Source organism: Biomphalaria glabrata, chromosome 6, assembly GCF_947242115.1.
Source record: "Biomphalaria glabrata chromosome 6, xgBioGlab47.1, whole genome shotgun sequence".
Taxonomy (NCBI): domain Eukaryota; kingdom Metazoa; phylum Mollusca; class Gastropoda; family Planorbidae; genus Biomphalaria; species Biomphalaria glabrata.
In genome coordinates, this window is record NC_074716.1 from 53,339,482 (window position 1) to 53,354,177 (window position 14,696).

General features: G+C 35.4%; 1 protein-coding gene across 1 annotated transcript; it reads left to right on the forward strand.

Moving 5' to 3' along the window:
• The first annotated feature begins 288 nt into the window (after positions 1 to 288).
• Positions 289 to 13,507, forward strand: LOC106075836 (TIP41-like protein). Its single transcript, XM_056033565.1, has 7 exons — positions 289 to 598; positions 2,323 to 2,502; positions 4,453 to 4,555; positions 5,961 to 6,092; positions 10,141 to 10,236; positions 10,324 to 10,386; positions 12,077 to 13,507. The coding sequence occupies exons 1-7, from the start codon at positions 465 to 467 to the stop codon at positions 12,164 to 12,166; spliced, it is 798 nt and encodes a 265-aa protein (XP_055889540.1). The 5' UTR covers positions 289 to 464; the 3' UTR covers positions 12,167 to 13,507.
• Positions 13,508 to 14,696: the final 1,189 nt, after the last annotated feature.

The following is a 14,696-nucleotide window of genomic DNA, read 5'->3' on the forward strand; positions in this document are numbered from 1 at the left end:
CAAATCTCCATAAGGATCAATAAATAAGCAGTCTTGTCTTATCTTGTCTTATTAAGTCATTGACATTGGTGACTAGATTGACACATGAAATGCGTAGGATTTAATTTTCGGTCTAATTTTCTTCTTTTTTGAAGTAACGTCTGTAATATAAAAGATAAGATAATATACTATTATAATACGAGGAGATGAGACATTATAACTTGTGTTGCTATTTTTTCCGAATTATTATTTTTTATTGCTAGAGCGACACCAGAGTGATAGATATATAGGTCTGTGAAGAAAGGGAGATTAATCTCCATTCTTTGGACCCAAGCTACATCAACAACATGTCGACCAGCAGTTCATTATCTGAGCACGTTTAGATTGACAGCCTACAAAAGGTGTAGAGTCGTCATTTCAGCTCTCAGTTTCCCTCTCCTAGATCTAGAAATAAATGTCTAGATCTAAGGTTGGATACTAGCAAAATGAATACCAACAGCTCCAGTGAATCTAACCGAAAGAAAAATAAAGATGAATCTCAGACTTTTCAGTTTGGTCCGTGGTCAATAAGATCATGGAAATCGCACATTTTAGAATCGGAAGGCGTGCAGCGAGAAAAGTAGATGTTACTTTGATGTAAAATCTAAATAAGTTATTGTTATTCTAGAATTAGAATCTAGATGAGATTTAGAAACTCTTTAATATTTAGTTCTAATATAGAGATCTAAGATTTGTTTAGATTTAGAATTAATTAGATTAGATTTTAGATTTTATTAGAATAGTATTATTGAATAAATACATGTAAATTGTAACAATGTCAATCAAACTAATCAAAGTAATTTAGTAATTTATTGTAATGACACGTAATATTCAATATTGTAATGAAAAATATTTTAGTAGCTCTATTAGTCTATTAGTAGTATTAGATCTAAGATTATTATTATAATAATTATATCTTATTAATCTAGAGTCTTTTTTTTATATATTTTATGTCTAGATCTAGAATCTAGCAATGCCTGGCAAATGGGCCGCAAAGGTGTTGTTCTGGATTTCCTCAGAGTCACGTCATGGTTGTGTTTAATAGTCAATATTTAGTCGTTTTTAACCCACGAATCGTCTCAAGAAACTTTCTGTGACATCCGGGGAGTTTTAGTATTTTTTATGCATGTTAGAAAATGGTCTAGAAGTGTCATAAATGAAGGTTGTTATCCATATGACCATATATATTCTGAAAGTTAATTGGACAACAAACACTATAGATCATATATTGATCACCTGAAATCAATTATTTTACCTTGTCTCTGACCTAATTAGCATAATTTTTTTTTTAAATCAACAAAAAAGCTTTTTTGTTGACCTCTGTGAGAAACATTTTTAGAGCTATAACAAAAGTTTTGGTGTAATTTGATAGCCCATTCATTTTCCTTTATAAATATAATTTATTATATTTTTTTAAATAATAATGAACCATTTGATTTAAAAAAAAATTTTTTTTTAGTGAATTGGTTATCATTTCAATACAAAGAAACATTGAAGAAAAAAAAATAGACAAAAATAGTGTTTTTTTTTTTTTGTTAAGTTAAAAGCATTTAAAAATTGAAGAAATAGAATAATTAAATCATCAAGAAATCAATAATATCATTTAGATGCTTCAATATATTTTAAAACGTCTTAAATTTCACTAAATTTTGACTAGATCTAAGTCTAGATCTAGTCCAGTCTCTAGTCTAGATCTAGACTTTAGATCTACGGACATTGATACATCGCCCACTTGATCAATAAATCTAGATCTAATATGTAAAATATTCTAATCATTCCTACAACTAGATCTAAAAAAATGACAGAGGCTAGTACCATTGGCCTATAATGCCTATATCTCAATGCTAAAGTTACATTGAGATATACCAAATAAAAAAACTAATTTAGCAGCAGTTGTTTTTTTATTAACATGCCTAAAATAATGGAACTATTCATAAATTTATTTAGTTGACTTTAACATGTTAACAAAAGGTGAATATCTTATGACATTATTAGTTAAAAAATAATGGAAATAACAAGGTTTAGCCATTGTAAAAATAACACCACCACAGGACATTTTGAAAGTAGGTCAGAAATCCGGAACAACCCCATTCAGCCTTTGACTTTGGGCAGACTGGGCTCTATAGCCTTGGACAGCAGCCAGTCTAGGAGAGCTTTCTGTGCTTATAACAAATTTAAGTCAGTCCATCAAAATATGGTATTAAGAGGTTAACAGAATTTAGAGAGTTTCTCAATAAGAATAAAATCATTTTCAGATTTTCTTTCTTGTTAATGAAATAATAAATAATAATTCTAAAATTTCAGGTTCCAGCAAGATTTAAATCTTCCTCAAATTCCAGAGATGGTATTTGCTGAGAACATTTTACGCATTCATCATGAATCAGGTTGTGGGATTGAGTTTAATGCTCTTGATGCACTGCGTCTGGTGGATGCTTTTAATGATCCAATTAAAGTTGCTGCCTCTGAAGAATGGCAAACTGCCAGGTATAATGTTTAGCACTAAATAAGCTCATTATATATATATAATTTATTTTATTTCTGTATAATTCTGCCTTAATCTTAATCCCATAATAATAAAACGGGACCTCAAATCAGTGAACATCAATACTGAAAATTGGGAAGACATAGCTCTAGACCGCACCAGATGGAGATAGACATTGACCAAAAAAGCTATGGACAGTGAAAGTACATGGGTCTCAGCTCAGGAAGAAAAACATACAATCCGAAAATGGCCAGCTTCTCTACCACCGAAGCAAAAGCCACCTTAACCTGCGCTATATGTGGACACACCAAAATAGGGTGCCACAGCCACATGAGGGAGTGTGCTCTGAGATGAACCATAGTCGTTCTACGACTGAAGGAGGCCAATAATAATAAGTCACAATTGACTGGTTGTGCACTGTAAAACTTTGAGAGTGTGATTACACAGTCATTAGGTTGTAATTGAAGAACTGTTGTAAGTGTATTATTTTAGTAATACTGAACTTGAATACAACTTTTTTAAACAAAGATGAACTTAACTTTTATTGACAGTATATATATATATATATATACTTTACACACATACACACACACATGTATATATTAGATTTAGATGGACCCCAAATGTAAATTGCAATGTGATGCTGGTCCTTCATTATATACAATAAGCAATAAAGGCTTGATTCTGATAGTGGCTAGTGCTTATAAATGAAGGAGATGCTACCTAGGCTAACCATTTTAGGCTAATAATAATATGAACAAAGTGTTAGTACTAACAATCAACAATAGAGTATGAAATCATAAGATTTATTTACAACAAGACTATAGCACATATATGTTTCAGTAAGAATAACAGAACAGATAAATGCACCAAGTACTATTGACATCACCTGGGCGTTTGTGCTGTGATATAAAACTAGGAAATTGCAATTACAGCATAAGTAATCAACAGGCTTAGACATTACCCTTTGATCTGTACCTAAGGATGGCTGCCTGGTCGTGCGGTTTGCGCGCTGGACTGTCGTTTGGATTTATCGAAGGTCGAGGGTTCAAACCCTGCGCGCTCCCATCCCCCGTCGTCCTGCAGGAGGTTTGGACTAGGAAGTAAACTATCTTCAACTCTGAAGGAACATCTGAAACATGGAAAACATTTTACAAACATAAGAACATAAATATTTCCCCTTCATACACTTCAACTCTCTGATTCTATCCCTCTTGAAAATATAACCCGAGTTAAAAACCAATAGATCATGCACAACTCACAATGAAAAACACTTCCTCACACTCTCAGATCTTACACACCCAAACTCCTGACAAGATATATATTTCAACATCAATGTAGATTATGTAGTAGGTGAAAAAAGATTGAACAATTAAACATTTGAAATACAACTAACTTCAAAACTACGATAAACACACATCCTTCTGTCTTTCAGTCTCTGGCCATAACTTCAACTGACTTTTATCAGCTGTTCAACCCATTTATAACCTAGTTGCCTTTTCTTACTTGCGGTTTCATCAGAATTTATTCAACCAATACACACACACACATTCCACAACAGAGAGTCATAATGAAATATATTACGCAGCTTTTAACTATTTAAGACATTTTCTAAAACTGTTCCCCTCATTTGTCTATTTCTTGTGTAGTTATCTTTATACAACATTTGTATTTCATGTATGAATATTATTTATTAGTTTTAATAGATAAGAAATCATCAGCATATCAAATGTATAATGGCCATCTATTTAGCTGGTTTGTTTTCTTGTCTGCTGCAGTCATCAACCATATGTTAATTCTAGCATGTGAAAAAAAAATAGTGTCAGTTTATCTAAGTATTTGTTTCCATTTTGTTATGTAGGATTTACTTATATGTTTGACCAATATGTATGAAAGTAGAATTGAAATTGTATGCTCTTTATTAGAGTTGTCAATATTTTTCTCTATTTGAGGTCAAACTGCCAGCACATTAAGAATGTTGTTGCACCTTTTGATTGGACGTTTACAACTGATTATAAAGGAACCATTTTTGAAGAACAACCAGGTATTCTTAGGGTAATGTATTGTTTTTGAATATTCCTTTTTTTTTTTTTTTAACCGTCAACCTTTTTTTTTTTTTATCTTTTATACTCAAGCCAAAAATTGAGTGACCTTTTGTTTTTTAATTTTGCTGTCTAATTTATTTGGAAATCTTCAGTACCTGCCTCCTCATTGGCAATTTTGATATTCTTTGCATCTCATATTGAGGTCAATAAAAATATCATATTACGTCTTTTCACATACTTGCCTAAATTTCTTTTATCCTTAAAGTTGATAGCGCTTATTTCTTTTATCCTTAAAGTTGATAGCGCTTATTTCTTTTATCCTTAAAGTTGATAGCGCTTATTTCTTTTATCCTTAAAGTTGATAGCACTTATTTCTTTTATCCTTAAAGTTGATAGCGCTTATTTCTTTTATCCTTAAAGTTGATAGCGCTTATTGCTTTTATCCTTAAAGTTGATAGCGCTTATTGCTTTTATCCTTAAAGTTGATAGCTTTAAAAAAAAAAATTTTTCTTTTTTTTTTTGTACAAAATTTTTCTTTTTTTTTAACACAAAAATCGAAGCTGACTTGAAGTAGTGATATTTTTTACAAAGCTTATATCCAGTCTGCTTACAGTGCTTTTATCACCTCGTTTTGTCTGTCTGGTAAAAAGTTTGAACATGTTATTTCTCCCACAACCATTCTTGGATCAAGTCGAAACCTTGCACAATTTTTTATTGGCATTGACAATACATAAGTCAGTAAGAAAAGAATTTTCCGACTAGTCAATTAATTACTGGTTATTAATTATTTTGTTTGATCCATCAGTATTCACAGAGATATGAATCAGTATGTCATATTTGGTCTCCTAAATAATAGTCCATGTTATTTCTCATGCAGCCATTCTCTGATCAAGTTGAAACTATTTATTGTACCTAACAAAACAGGATGGGGCAGATGATGTAAAGGTCATCTGTTTCTTTGGCCCATGATTAATCAGGGTCTCATGTGGCCATCATTCAACTTTACTTTTCTCCAACTATTGTCAGCGCTGGATGGACTGCCCCTTAGGATCCCGAAATAAAAAATCCCTGTCTTCTCTAGGGTTTGAACCTGGCCCCCCTCTGGTTTGAAAGCCAAGCATTTTACCACTTAGCCACCGTGCCTTCCTATTAATATGGTAGTGCCTGAAATAAAACATGAAGGGCAATTATTTCCACTCTTAGACAGGCTCCCAAGTCAACTTGCATGACGGGTAGGACGCAATCATCTTCTTTTTTGAAGTAACATCTGTATTATGTAAGATAAGTAAAGGTTCAAGAAAAATATTCAGATGTATACAAATATAGAGCAGTTGAAGATATTGACAATAAATTTATACTTTATTGGAAAGTAGATTTTACTTTTAATGTCTGTCTAAACTCTCTTCTTATTTTAGGTCTGTCCAACAACCCAGAGAATAGATATTGAAAAGTTGAAACAAAAAGAAATCATTCACTTTTATGAAGATGTTTTACTCTTTGAGGATGAGTTGTCAGACAATGGAACTTCCATTTTAAATGTCAAGATGGTAAGACTCAAACTTGACTTAGTCTACAGTTCAATGATTGCAGTTGTCTCACTGTGTGGTTGTGTCACTGTGTGGTTGTCTCACTGTGTGGTTGTCTCACTGTCTTGTTGTGTCACTGTGTGGTTGTCTCACTGTGTGGTTGTCTCACTGTCTGGTTGTCTCACTGTGTGGTTGTCTCACTGTGTGGTTGTCTCACTGTGTGGTCTCACTGTCTTGTTGTGTCACTGTGTGGTTGTCTCACTGTCTTGTTGTGTCACTGTGTGGTTGTCTCGTTGTGTGGTTGTCTCACTGTCTTGTTGTGTCACTGTGTGGTTGTCTCACTGTGTGGTTGTCTCACTGTCTTGTTGTGTCACTGTGTGGTTGTCTTGTTGTGTCACTGTATGGTTGTCTCACTGTGTGGTTGTCTCACTGTCTTGTTGTGTCACTGTGTGGTTGTCTCACTGTGTGGTTGTCTCACTGTCTTGTTGTCTCACTGTGTGGTTGTCTCACTGTGTGGTTGTCTCACTGTCTTGTTGTGTCACTGTGTGGTTGTCTTGTTGTGTCACTGTATGGTTGTCTCACTGTCTTGTTGTGTCACTGTGTGGTTGTCTCACTGTCTTGTTGTCTCACTGTGTGGTTGTCTCGTTGTGTGGTTGTCTCACTGTCTTGTTGTCTCACTGTGTGGTTGTCTCACTGTCTTGTTGTGTCACTGTGTGGTTGTCTTGTTGTGTCACTATATGGTTGTCTCACTGTGTGGTTGTCTCACTGTCTTGTTGTGTCACTGTGTGGTTGTCTCACTGTCTTGTTGTCTCACTGTGTGGTTGTCTCGTTGTGTGGTTGTCTCACTGTCTTGTTGTGTCACTGTGTGGTTGTCTCACTGTGTGGTTGTCTCACTGTGTGGTTGTCTCACTGTCTTGTTGTGTCACTGTGTGGTTGTCTTGTTGTGTCACTATATGGTTGTCTCACTGTGTGGTTGTCTCACTGTCTTGTTGTGTCACTGTGTGGTTGTCTCACTGTGTGGTTGTCTCACTGTCTTGTTGTCTCACTGTGTGGTTGTCTCACTGTGTGGTTGTCTCACTGTCTTGTGTCACTGTGTGGTTGTCTTGTTGTGTCACTGTATGGTTGTCACACTGTCTTGTTGTGTCACTGTGTGGTTGACTCACTGTGTGGTTGTCTCACTTTGTGGTTGTCTCACTGTATGAGCCCTGTCGTAGCAATGTCAGTTTGATGAAATGTTTTGACCTGGTGTCAGTGTATCAACCTTGTGAAATTCTAGAAAGTACACAATGGCTATTGCTGACACTGACATTAATATTTGGGCTTTGCCGACAATATTGTATACAGTTTCACAATATCGTGCGATTAAGCCCAACAAAGTTTTTCGTGTTGTTCCTGCAACATTTAAATCTGAAAAATTTAGTTTCTCATTTCTTTTTAAATAAGTTAACATGTTTTCACCCAACTAAAAAATGCAAATATTGAAACAAAAAGTGTACTAAATATCTATTTTAAATGTAACATTAATACATTTTTAAGTATATGTTTATAATGTGAAAAGAAAATACTCTTTGCATGAAATTAACAGTTCTTAAGGATTATAGTTGATTCAGTTTAACACTTGACTATAACCAGAGGCTACAATTGACTAAAGCTGTCTGAGCTATTAGAGAAAAATTTTTATAATTGTAGTTTATAATAAAGACTATTGTCACTTTTTTTGTACTTGTCACTCATGGTATTTAAGCTGCTAGTGCAACAGTTTTTAATGAATTCTCTATGGTCAAGCAACTATGGATCATCTCATAGAAATAAGACAAATGGGCATTACCGACGGTTGGAAGCCTGCACGGCAATTCCTTCCTCTCCATGAAACTAATGTGTCCAAGGGAACAGCAAGTGGCCATCCAGTTTGGGATCAGCAGCATTGCAGCTATGGGTAATTAGTCAGGCACTGTGTGTTGCAAGCTGCCTGTGGGTAATTGGTCAGGCACTGTGTGCTGCAAGCTGCCTGTGGGTAATTGGTCAGGCACTGTGTGTTGCAAGCTGCCTGTGGGTAATTGGTCAGGCACTGTGTGTTGCAAGCTGCCTATGGGTAATTAGTCAGGCTCTGTGTGTTGCAAGCTGCCTGTGGGTAATTAGTCAGACACTGTGTGTTGCAAGCTGCCTGTGGGTAATTAGTCAGGCTCTGTGTGTTGCAAGCTGCCTGTGGGTAATTAGTCAGACACTGTGTGTTGCAAGCTGCCTGTGGGTAATTAGTCAGGCACTGTGTGTTGCAAGCTGCCTGTGGGTAATTAGTCAGGCACTGTGTGCTGCAAGCTGCCTATGGGTAATTAGTCAGGCTCTGTGTGTTGCAAGCTGCCTGTGGGTAATTAGTCAGACACTGTGTGTTGCAAGCTGCCTGTGGGTAATTAGTCAGGCACTGTGTGTTGCAAGCTGCCTGTGGGTAATTAGTCAGGCACTGTGTGTTGCAAGCTGCCTGTGGGTAATTAGTCAGGCACTGTGTGTTGCAAGCTGCCTGTGGGTAATTAGTCAGGCACTGTGTGTTGCAAGCTGCCTGTGGGTAATTAGTCAGGCACTGTGTGCTGCAAGCTGCCTGTGGGTAATTAGTCAGGCACTGTGTGCTGCAAGCTGCCTATGGGTAATTAGTCAGGCACTGTGTGCTGCAAGCTGCCTGTGGGTAATTAGTCAGGCACTGTGTGCTGCAAGCTGCCTATCGGTAATTAGTCAGGCACTGTGTTGCAAGCTGCCTATGAGTAATTGGTCAGGCACTGTGTGTTGCAAGCTGCCTGTTGTTAATTAGTCAGGCACTGTGTGTTGCAAGCTGCCTATGGGTAATTAGTCAGGCACTGTGTGTTGCAAACTGCCTGTGGGTAATTAGTTAGGCACTGTGTGTTGCAAGCTGCCTGTGGGTAATTGGTCAGGCACTGTGTGTTGCAAGCTACCTGTGGGTAATTAGTTAGGCACTGTGTGTTTCAAGCTGCCTGTGGGTAATTGGTCAGGCACTGTGTGCTGCAAGCTGCCTATGGGTAATTAGTCAGGCACTGTGTGTTGCAAGCTGCCTGTTGTTAATTAGTCAGGCAGTGTGTGTTGCAAGCTGCCTGTTGGTAATTAGTCAGGCACTGTGTGCTGCAAGCTGCCTATGGGTAATTAGTTATTCACTGTGTGCTGCAAGCTGCCTATGGGTAATTAGTTAGGCACTGTGTGTTGCAAGCTGCCTGTTGTTAATTAGTCAGGCACTGTGTGTTGCAAGCTGCCTATGGGTAATTAGTCAGGCAAGGTTTTACTTCAGTTTTCCTTGGTAGGTAGCCAGCCAAGGCTGACAAGCCCTTCCTGCCCAAAGCTTACTGGTTTAGGCACCAGTAGTTCTTGCTGTTGCCCCTTCTCCCATTCTGCCAGACTGAATATCTGAGGCCACACTTGAAGGCCAGGAACTAGTGCAACAGAAAACAAAGCTGAATTTCTGATACATTTCTATACCAGTCTCTTAAGAATTATAATTTTCAAAAGTCACTCAAGACAAGTGAAAATGCACTGTGGTGCTTATTTTCATTCAATTTTGGATACATCCACAGCCCCTAAATGACCCAGCTCTGCTTGTTAAGCATCTAGTAATAGTTTTGTTATACATTATTTTACTCTTGCTATGTGCCTTGGAGAACCTCGGAACAGTGGACACCAGGTGGAAGAAGGCTTCAGACATTGCCAGTGACAGATCTTTTTGGAGAAAGCTTGACGCAAAATGCGCTGAATGGCGTGGGAGAACCTAAGTCTAAGTTAGTAAGTAATGTGCCTTGTGACACACATTAAAGCCCAAAGAAATCCCTTGAAGAAGACTGGCACATGAGATGTAAAAACCTATGCGGACAACAGCTTTGTTTGCTCCAGATGTGGAAAAATATGCAGGTCGTAACTGAGTTTTCATAGTCAAGTAAAACATTGCACTCATTCTGAATATTCAGTATCAAAGACATTACCATTTATTACTTTTTTCCTTGTTGCTTGTAATATTCTATTGTAGTATTGGTTTTCATTGTTTGTTTTAACACATTTGTTTTTCTTAATCTTTCAGAGGGTTATGCCAACCAGTTTTTTTATTCTGCTTAGATTATTTGTTCGAGTTGATCAAGTCTTAATACGTATGAATGAAACAAGATTCTATCATGAGGTACAAAGTGGCTCAGTTCTGTTTAGTATCTTAGAGTTAGCATGCTGAAATGTGTTATTTTTATTAATATTGCTGTTTATTTTTAAGGCAGGGACAAATTTCATTTTGAGAGAATTCACTAGCAGAGAAGAGTCTACAAAAAATATACCAGTAAGTGATTTTATATTATACTGTAGTTGTAGACAGTGCTTCTTTTTAAACTTGAAAAGGCCGTAAGCTAATTAAGATATGGGACACTTTATAATTCCAGAGATTATATGTCATTATTAAATATTTCTAGGGGGCCCTAAGCTCTATAATATTTTTTTTATGTCTTTTTATGTTTTCAAATCATAATAATTAGATTTAAATTTAGGGCTTATTTGTTATGAAATTTTTGCCATTAGTTAGTAAAAACAATTCTTATTCTGTTATATTATTAATTTTTCAAATTCACTAGACCAGGACAAATAGAACATTAGAAAATATGTCCTATTTTATCATTTATGTAAGGGGCAAAAAATACTTTCTCTTATATTTATGATTTTCCTTAAGGTTTTTAAAAATAAATATTCATTATTCTATTTTAGTAAGTTGAATTTGATTTTAAAAACAAATGTTCACATATTGTTGTCTTTTTATATGTACTTGGTAAACACAAATTTTATTCTGAAGCATTAAGTATCAAAATAATTTTAAAAAACTTTAAAACTACCAGTAATGTTTACAAAAATTAAATAAATAATTGTTGTTTTAGAAACTGCTTCTGTTCATCCATCCCAGTGGCCCTACAGCCATTGGGGGCCCCGGGCCTGCTGCAGCACATCCTTCCATTCAGATCTCTCTTGACCTTTTCATCTCCATGACCAAACTTCTAAGTTGTTGTAGATCTGCCTCTACATTGTCAATAGATCCAATATATTGTATTTGTGGTCTGCCTTTGGATCACCTGCCTTTTGGTTTTTGCTCCTCTGTTTTCTGACATTTTTAGGTGACCTGCTCAGCAATGTCTGATCTTTTTTTTATTTCCATCAATATTGGTGGGTCTTCATAAATCTCTAGGCTACTGCATGTCCTCCACCCAGTTTCTTCTTGTATAGCATTGATTTTTCTTAGTATTTTCCGTTCCCAAATATTTAGTAGATTTTCTGTGGTTTTTGTCAATGTTTTTAGGTCTCGCATACAATGCAACTGGTCTTATTATGGTTTTGTATTGCATTTTTTCTTTGATATTGTTTTGCTGTGAAGTAAATGATGGGTGCTATAGAATGCTCTGTTGCCTCCTGCTATTTATTCCTTTCAGTCAGGGGATCATTTTTTTACATTTATTGTATTTTCTAGATATTTAAAAGATGGAATATTTTCAAACTTGTGGTCACTCTTATTATCTCTTGTCATTGCGATATATTTCATTACTTGATTGATATTTAAAAGATGGAACATTTTCAAACTTGTGGTCACTCTTATTGTCTCTTGTCATTGTGATATATTTCATTACTTGATAGATATTTAAAAGATGGAACATTTTCAAACTTGTGGTTACTCTTATTGTCTCTTGTCATTGTGATATATTTCATTACTTGGTTTTACTGTCATTGACCTCAGTTCCTACTGGTTAAGATGCATTGTATGAAAGCTCCAGCAATATCAGTGGTGTCTTTAAGACAATGTCATTGGCATAAACAAGGTATTTCAGAGGTTGGCTGTATATTGTCGCTGTTAGTTGCAGACCTATGCAGTTATGAATGGTTCCCCTTGTGTATATGTGTACATTCCTTGTAACTGTTTCTAATTTGTTTTTATTTTGATTGTAGGAATCATGACAAACATTTCCTAATTTCCTCTTTTATTCTCATTGTAGGAATCACTACATACAGATCCAAATGCTGTTGGTGAACATTTAAAGGTTAAAAAAGAAATTTTCGAAAAGTTGGAGTTTGTCTGCACCTAAAGATCTGAACACCTGTACTTTGAAGACTGTCCTTTGTTTGTGTTATGGACCAGTTTTACAGCAATGTACCATACACATTTATGGCTAATTTGTCTTTGTCAGTGGATCTTATCTTATAAATTACAGATGTTCTTTCAAAAAAGAAGGTAATTCTTGAAATGGAAAAAGTTGGGATGAAACTTAACAGTTAGCTGCTAACCTTAGCCATCTACACCCATGTTTGTATCTTACATTGTGAGAGCACTTTATGAATTGGTTAGAGCTACTTGCAAAATAGAAAACATTTATAAATCATCAACTTCACCTATCCCTTAGTCTGTTGGACCATTGGGGCACCACACAAGATTTGTCATCCGTCTTTCTCCATTCCTCTCTTGGATAGAACCTTTTTCAATGGCAAGACCGTCCATGCATTTATGTTGTCTTCCCATTGCTCTCTCTGTCTGCCTCTTCTTTTTTTCCTGGTACTTTTCCCTGAAGGAAGGTTTTAGCAAGCCCCGAAGACCTTGTAATATTACCATAGAGTTTTAGGGTTAGGCTTACTATTGTTGTACTATTACAATCATAGTATTAAAAAAAAAAGAAGCTGCATAACAATAACTGTAATGTCAGAGAGACTAGAACAGAAAGAGGAATTACAGAATATATAGGACACGCAAGTACCTTTTTGCCCCTAACGAAGCTAAAAGTTCCCAATTATTGAATTGGTTGTCAAACTGTACAAAATAATGTAAGAACTATATGTAGGATTTTTTTTTAATTTGCTCTAATCATGACAGAAAACAAGATCTGTTTTGTTACAGCTTATGATTAACATTTTGAAAATGTGTTGCCCCTGATATCACTTCATTTATGTGATAAAATATTATAGAGACTTAAAAATTTGAAATCATGAACATATCCCATTTCAAACTTATGAATTTATGTTCACAAACCTAGCTGCTATAGGTTTTAAATACAAACATTATAATTGTGATCTCACTGATTTGCACTCCACTATCAAAAGGGATTTTGTTATTTATTTGCCAGCCAAAAGATTGGACAAAGTTTAGTTATGCTATCAGTAAGCTAACTTAAATTTTCTTTACAGTAATTTTTTTTTTATGATGTATAGTAGTGTTGGAGATGGAGACTCGTCCAATAACAACAAATCTTTTATAATTTATTTTGAGATGTTTAAAGCATTAATTTTCACCAATTTTTTTTTTGAATTTGTATAAAATCTCAGAATAAAGGATGGAACATTTGAGGTATGTTTTTGCATTTTATGTAAAAATTACAATTTTATTTAAAGAATGAAATAGGAATATGAACTAAAAAAAAATAAAAATGTGAACTCCGTGGAAGCCTTTTGTTTGTTTGTTACCATTGCATATGCTGGCAAGACTTCATTACAATGACCATGTTCTGCTGTAGGCCCATGTAGACAGAATAGAACAGGGGTGGCCAACCTATGGCGCATGCACAATTATAAGTGGCACACTTCACGTGGAGAAAAAAATCAAGAAAAAGCATGCCTGTTAGCAAAAAATACCTATTTAAGCTTTTCATTATTAGAAAAAGTGAAGATGATTTCAACATTTATAAAGACCTTATTGGGCTTAAGTCACTCAAAGGAAAAACCATATGGTCCGACAAATTTGAGGAAGCAAAGTCATGTCTAGGAAATCATCAATTAAATAAAGTTATTAAAATAAACTAAGTTGTCAAAGACTGATAGAGTTACTAGAACTGTAATCTTGCTTATGCCTGTCAGATACTGATGCGAGCAAGTATATTCATTCATGAAAATGATCAAAAACAAACGGAGGTCACAAAATGAGCTCTTAATATTACAGATGTACTGAAAGCAAAGCAAATTTTTAAAAGTAGCTAAAGCTAGTTATATATAGATTGCCTGTGTGTGTAATTTTTTTAAAATTAAAACTTCTTACAGAGTGCATAAATTATAATTTGTCTATACAGAAATAATAAATAAAAATTAGAAATGTTAACAAAGAAAGACTTAATAAGTCAAAGTTTGTTTGTTTGTTTTTTTTTTTTTCTTAAATCCCCCCCTCTACTATACACAAATGTATGTAACTAATTTACTAACCAAATATGTACAAATGACCGTACTTGAAAGGAATGAAACTTGTAAAACTAAAATCTGAATCAAAGGTGAAACAAATTTGGAGCATGGAAACAAAAGGTTGGCCACCCCTGGAGTAGAAGCACAACTGACCGTCCACAGCTGCGCTGGGTCAAACACCTAGCATGCATGGTGGATTATGGGTCTAGTGTCTAAAGAATTGTTACTTTTTGTCCTGCAGTATCCCTTCTGTTAGTGATGTAGATCTAAGCCTATCAAGAATTGTTACCTTTTGTCCTGCAGTATCCCTTCTGTTAGTGATGTAGATCTAAGCCTATCATATTTGGTGAGGTTAACGAAGGTTATCATGACACAAGTGTCCTCCTCAAGCACTATAAATATCTATTCATATGCCATTTTGCCCTCACTGGCATAGAGGAAAGCAACTGTTACCAGGTG

Excerpts from the sequence above, each read along its gene's own strand:
- LOC106075836 (XM_056033565.1), top strand. The coding sequence starts at position 465 with ATGAATACCAACAGCTCCAGTGAATCTAACCGAAAGAAAAATAAAGAT. Across the intron at positions 599-2,322 it reads GAAGGCGTGCAGCGAGAAAA|GTTCCAGCAAGATTTAAATC; the intron begins GTAGATGTTACT and ends CTAAAATTTCAG. Across the intron at positions 2,503-4,452 it reads GAAGAATGGCAAACTGCCAG|GTCAAACTGCCAGCACATTA; the intron begins GTATAATGTTTA and ends TCTCTATTTGAG.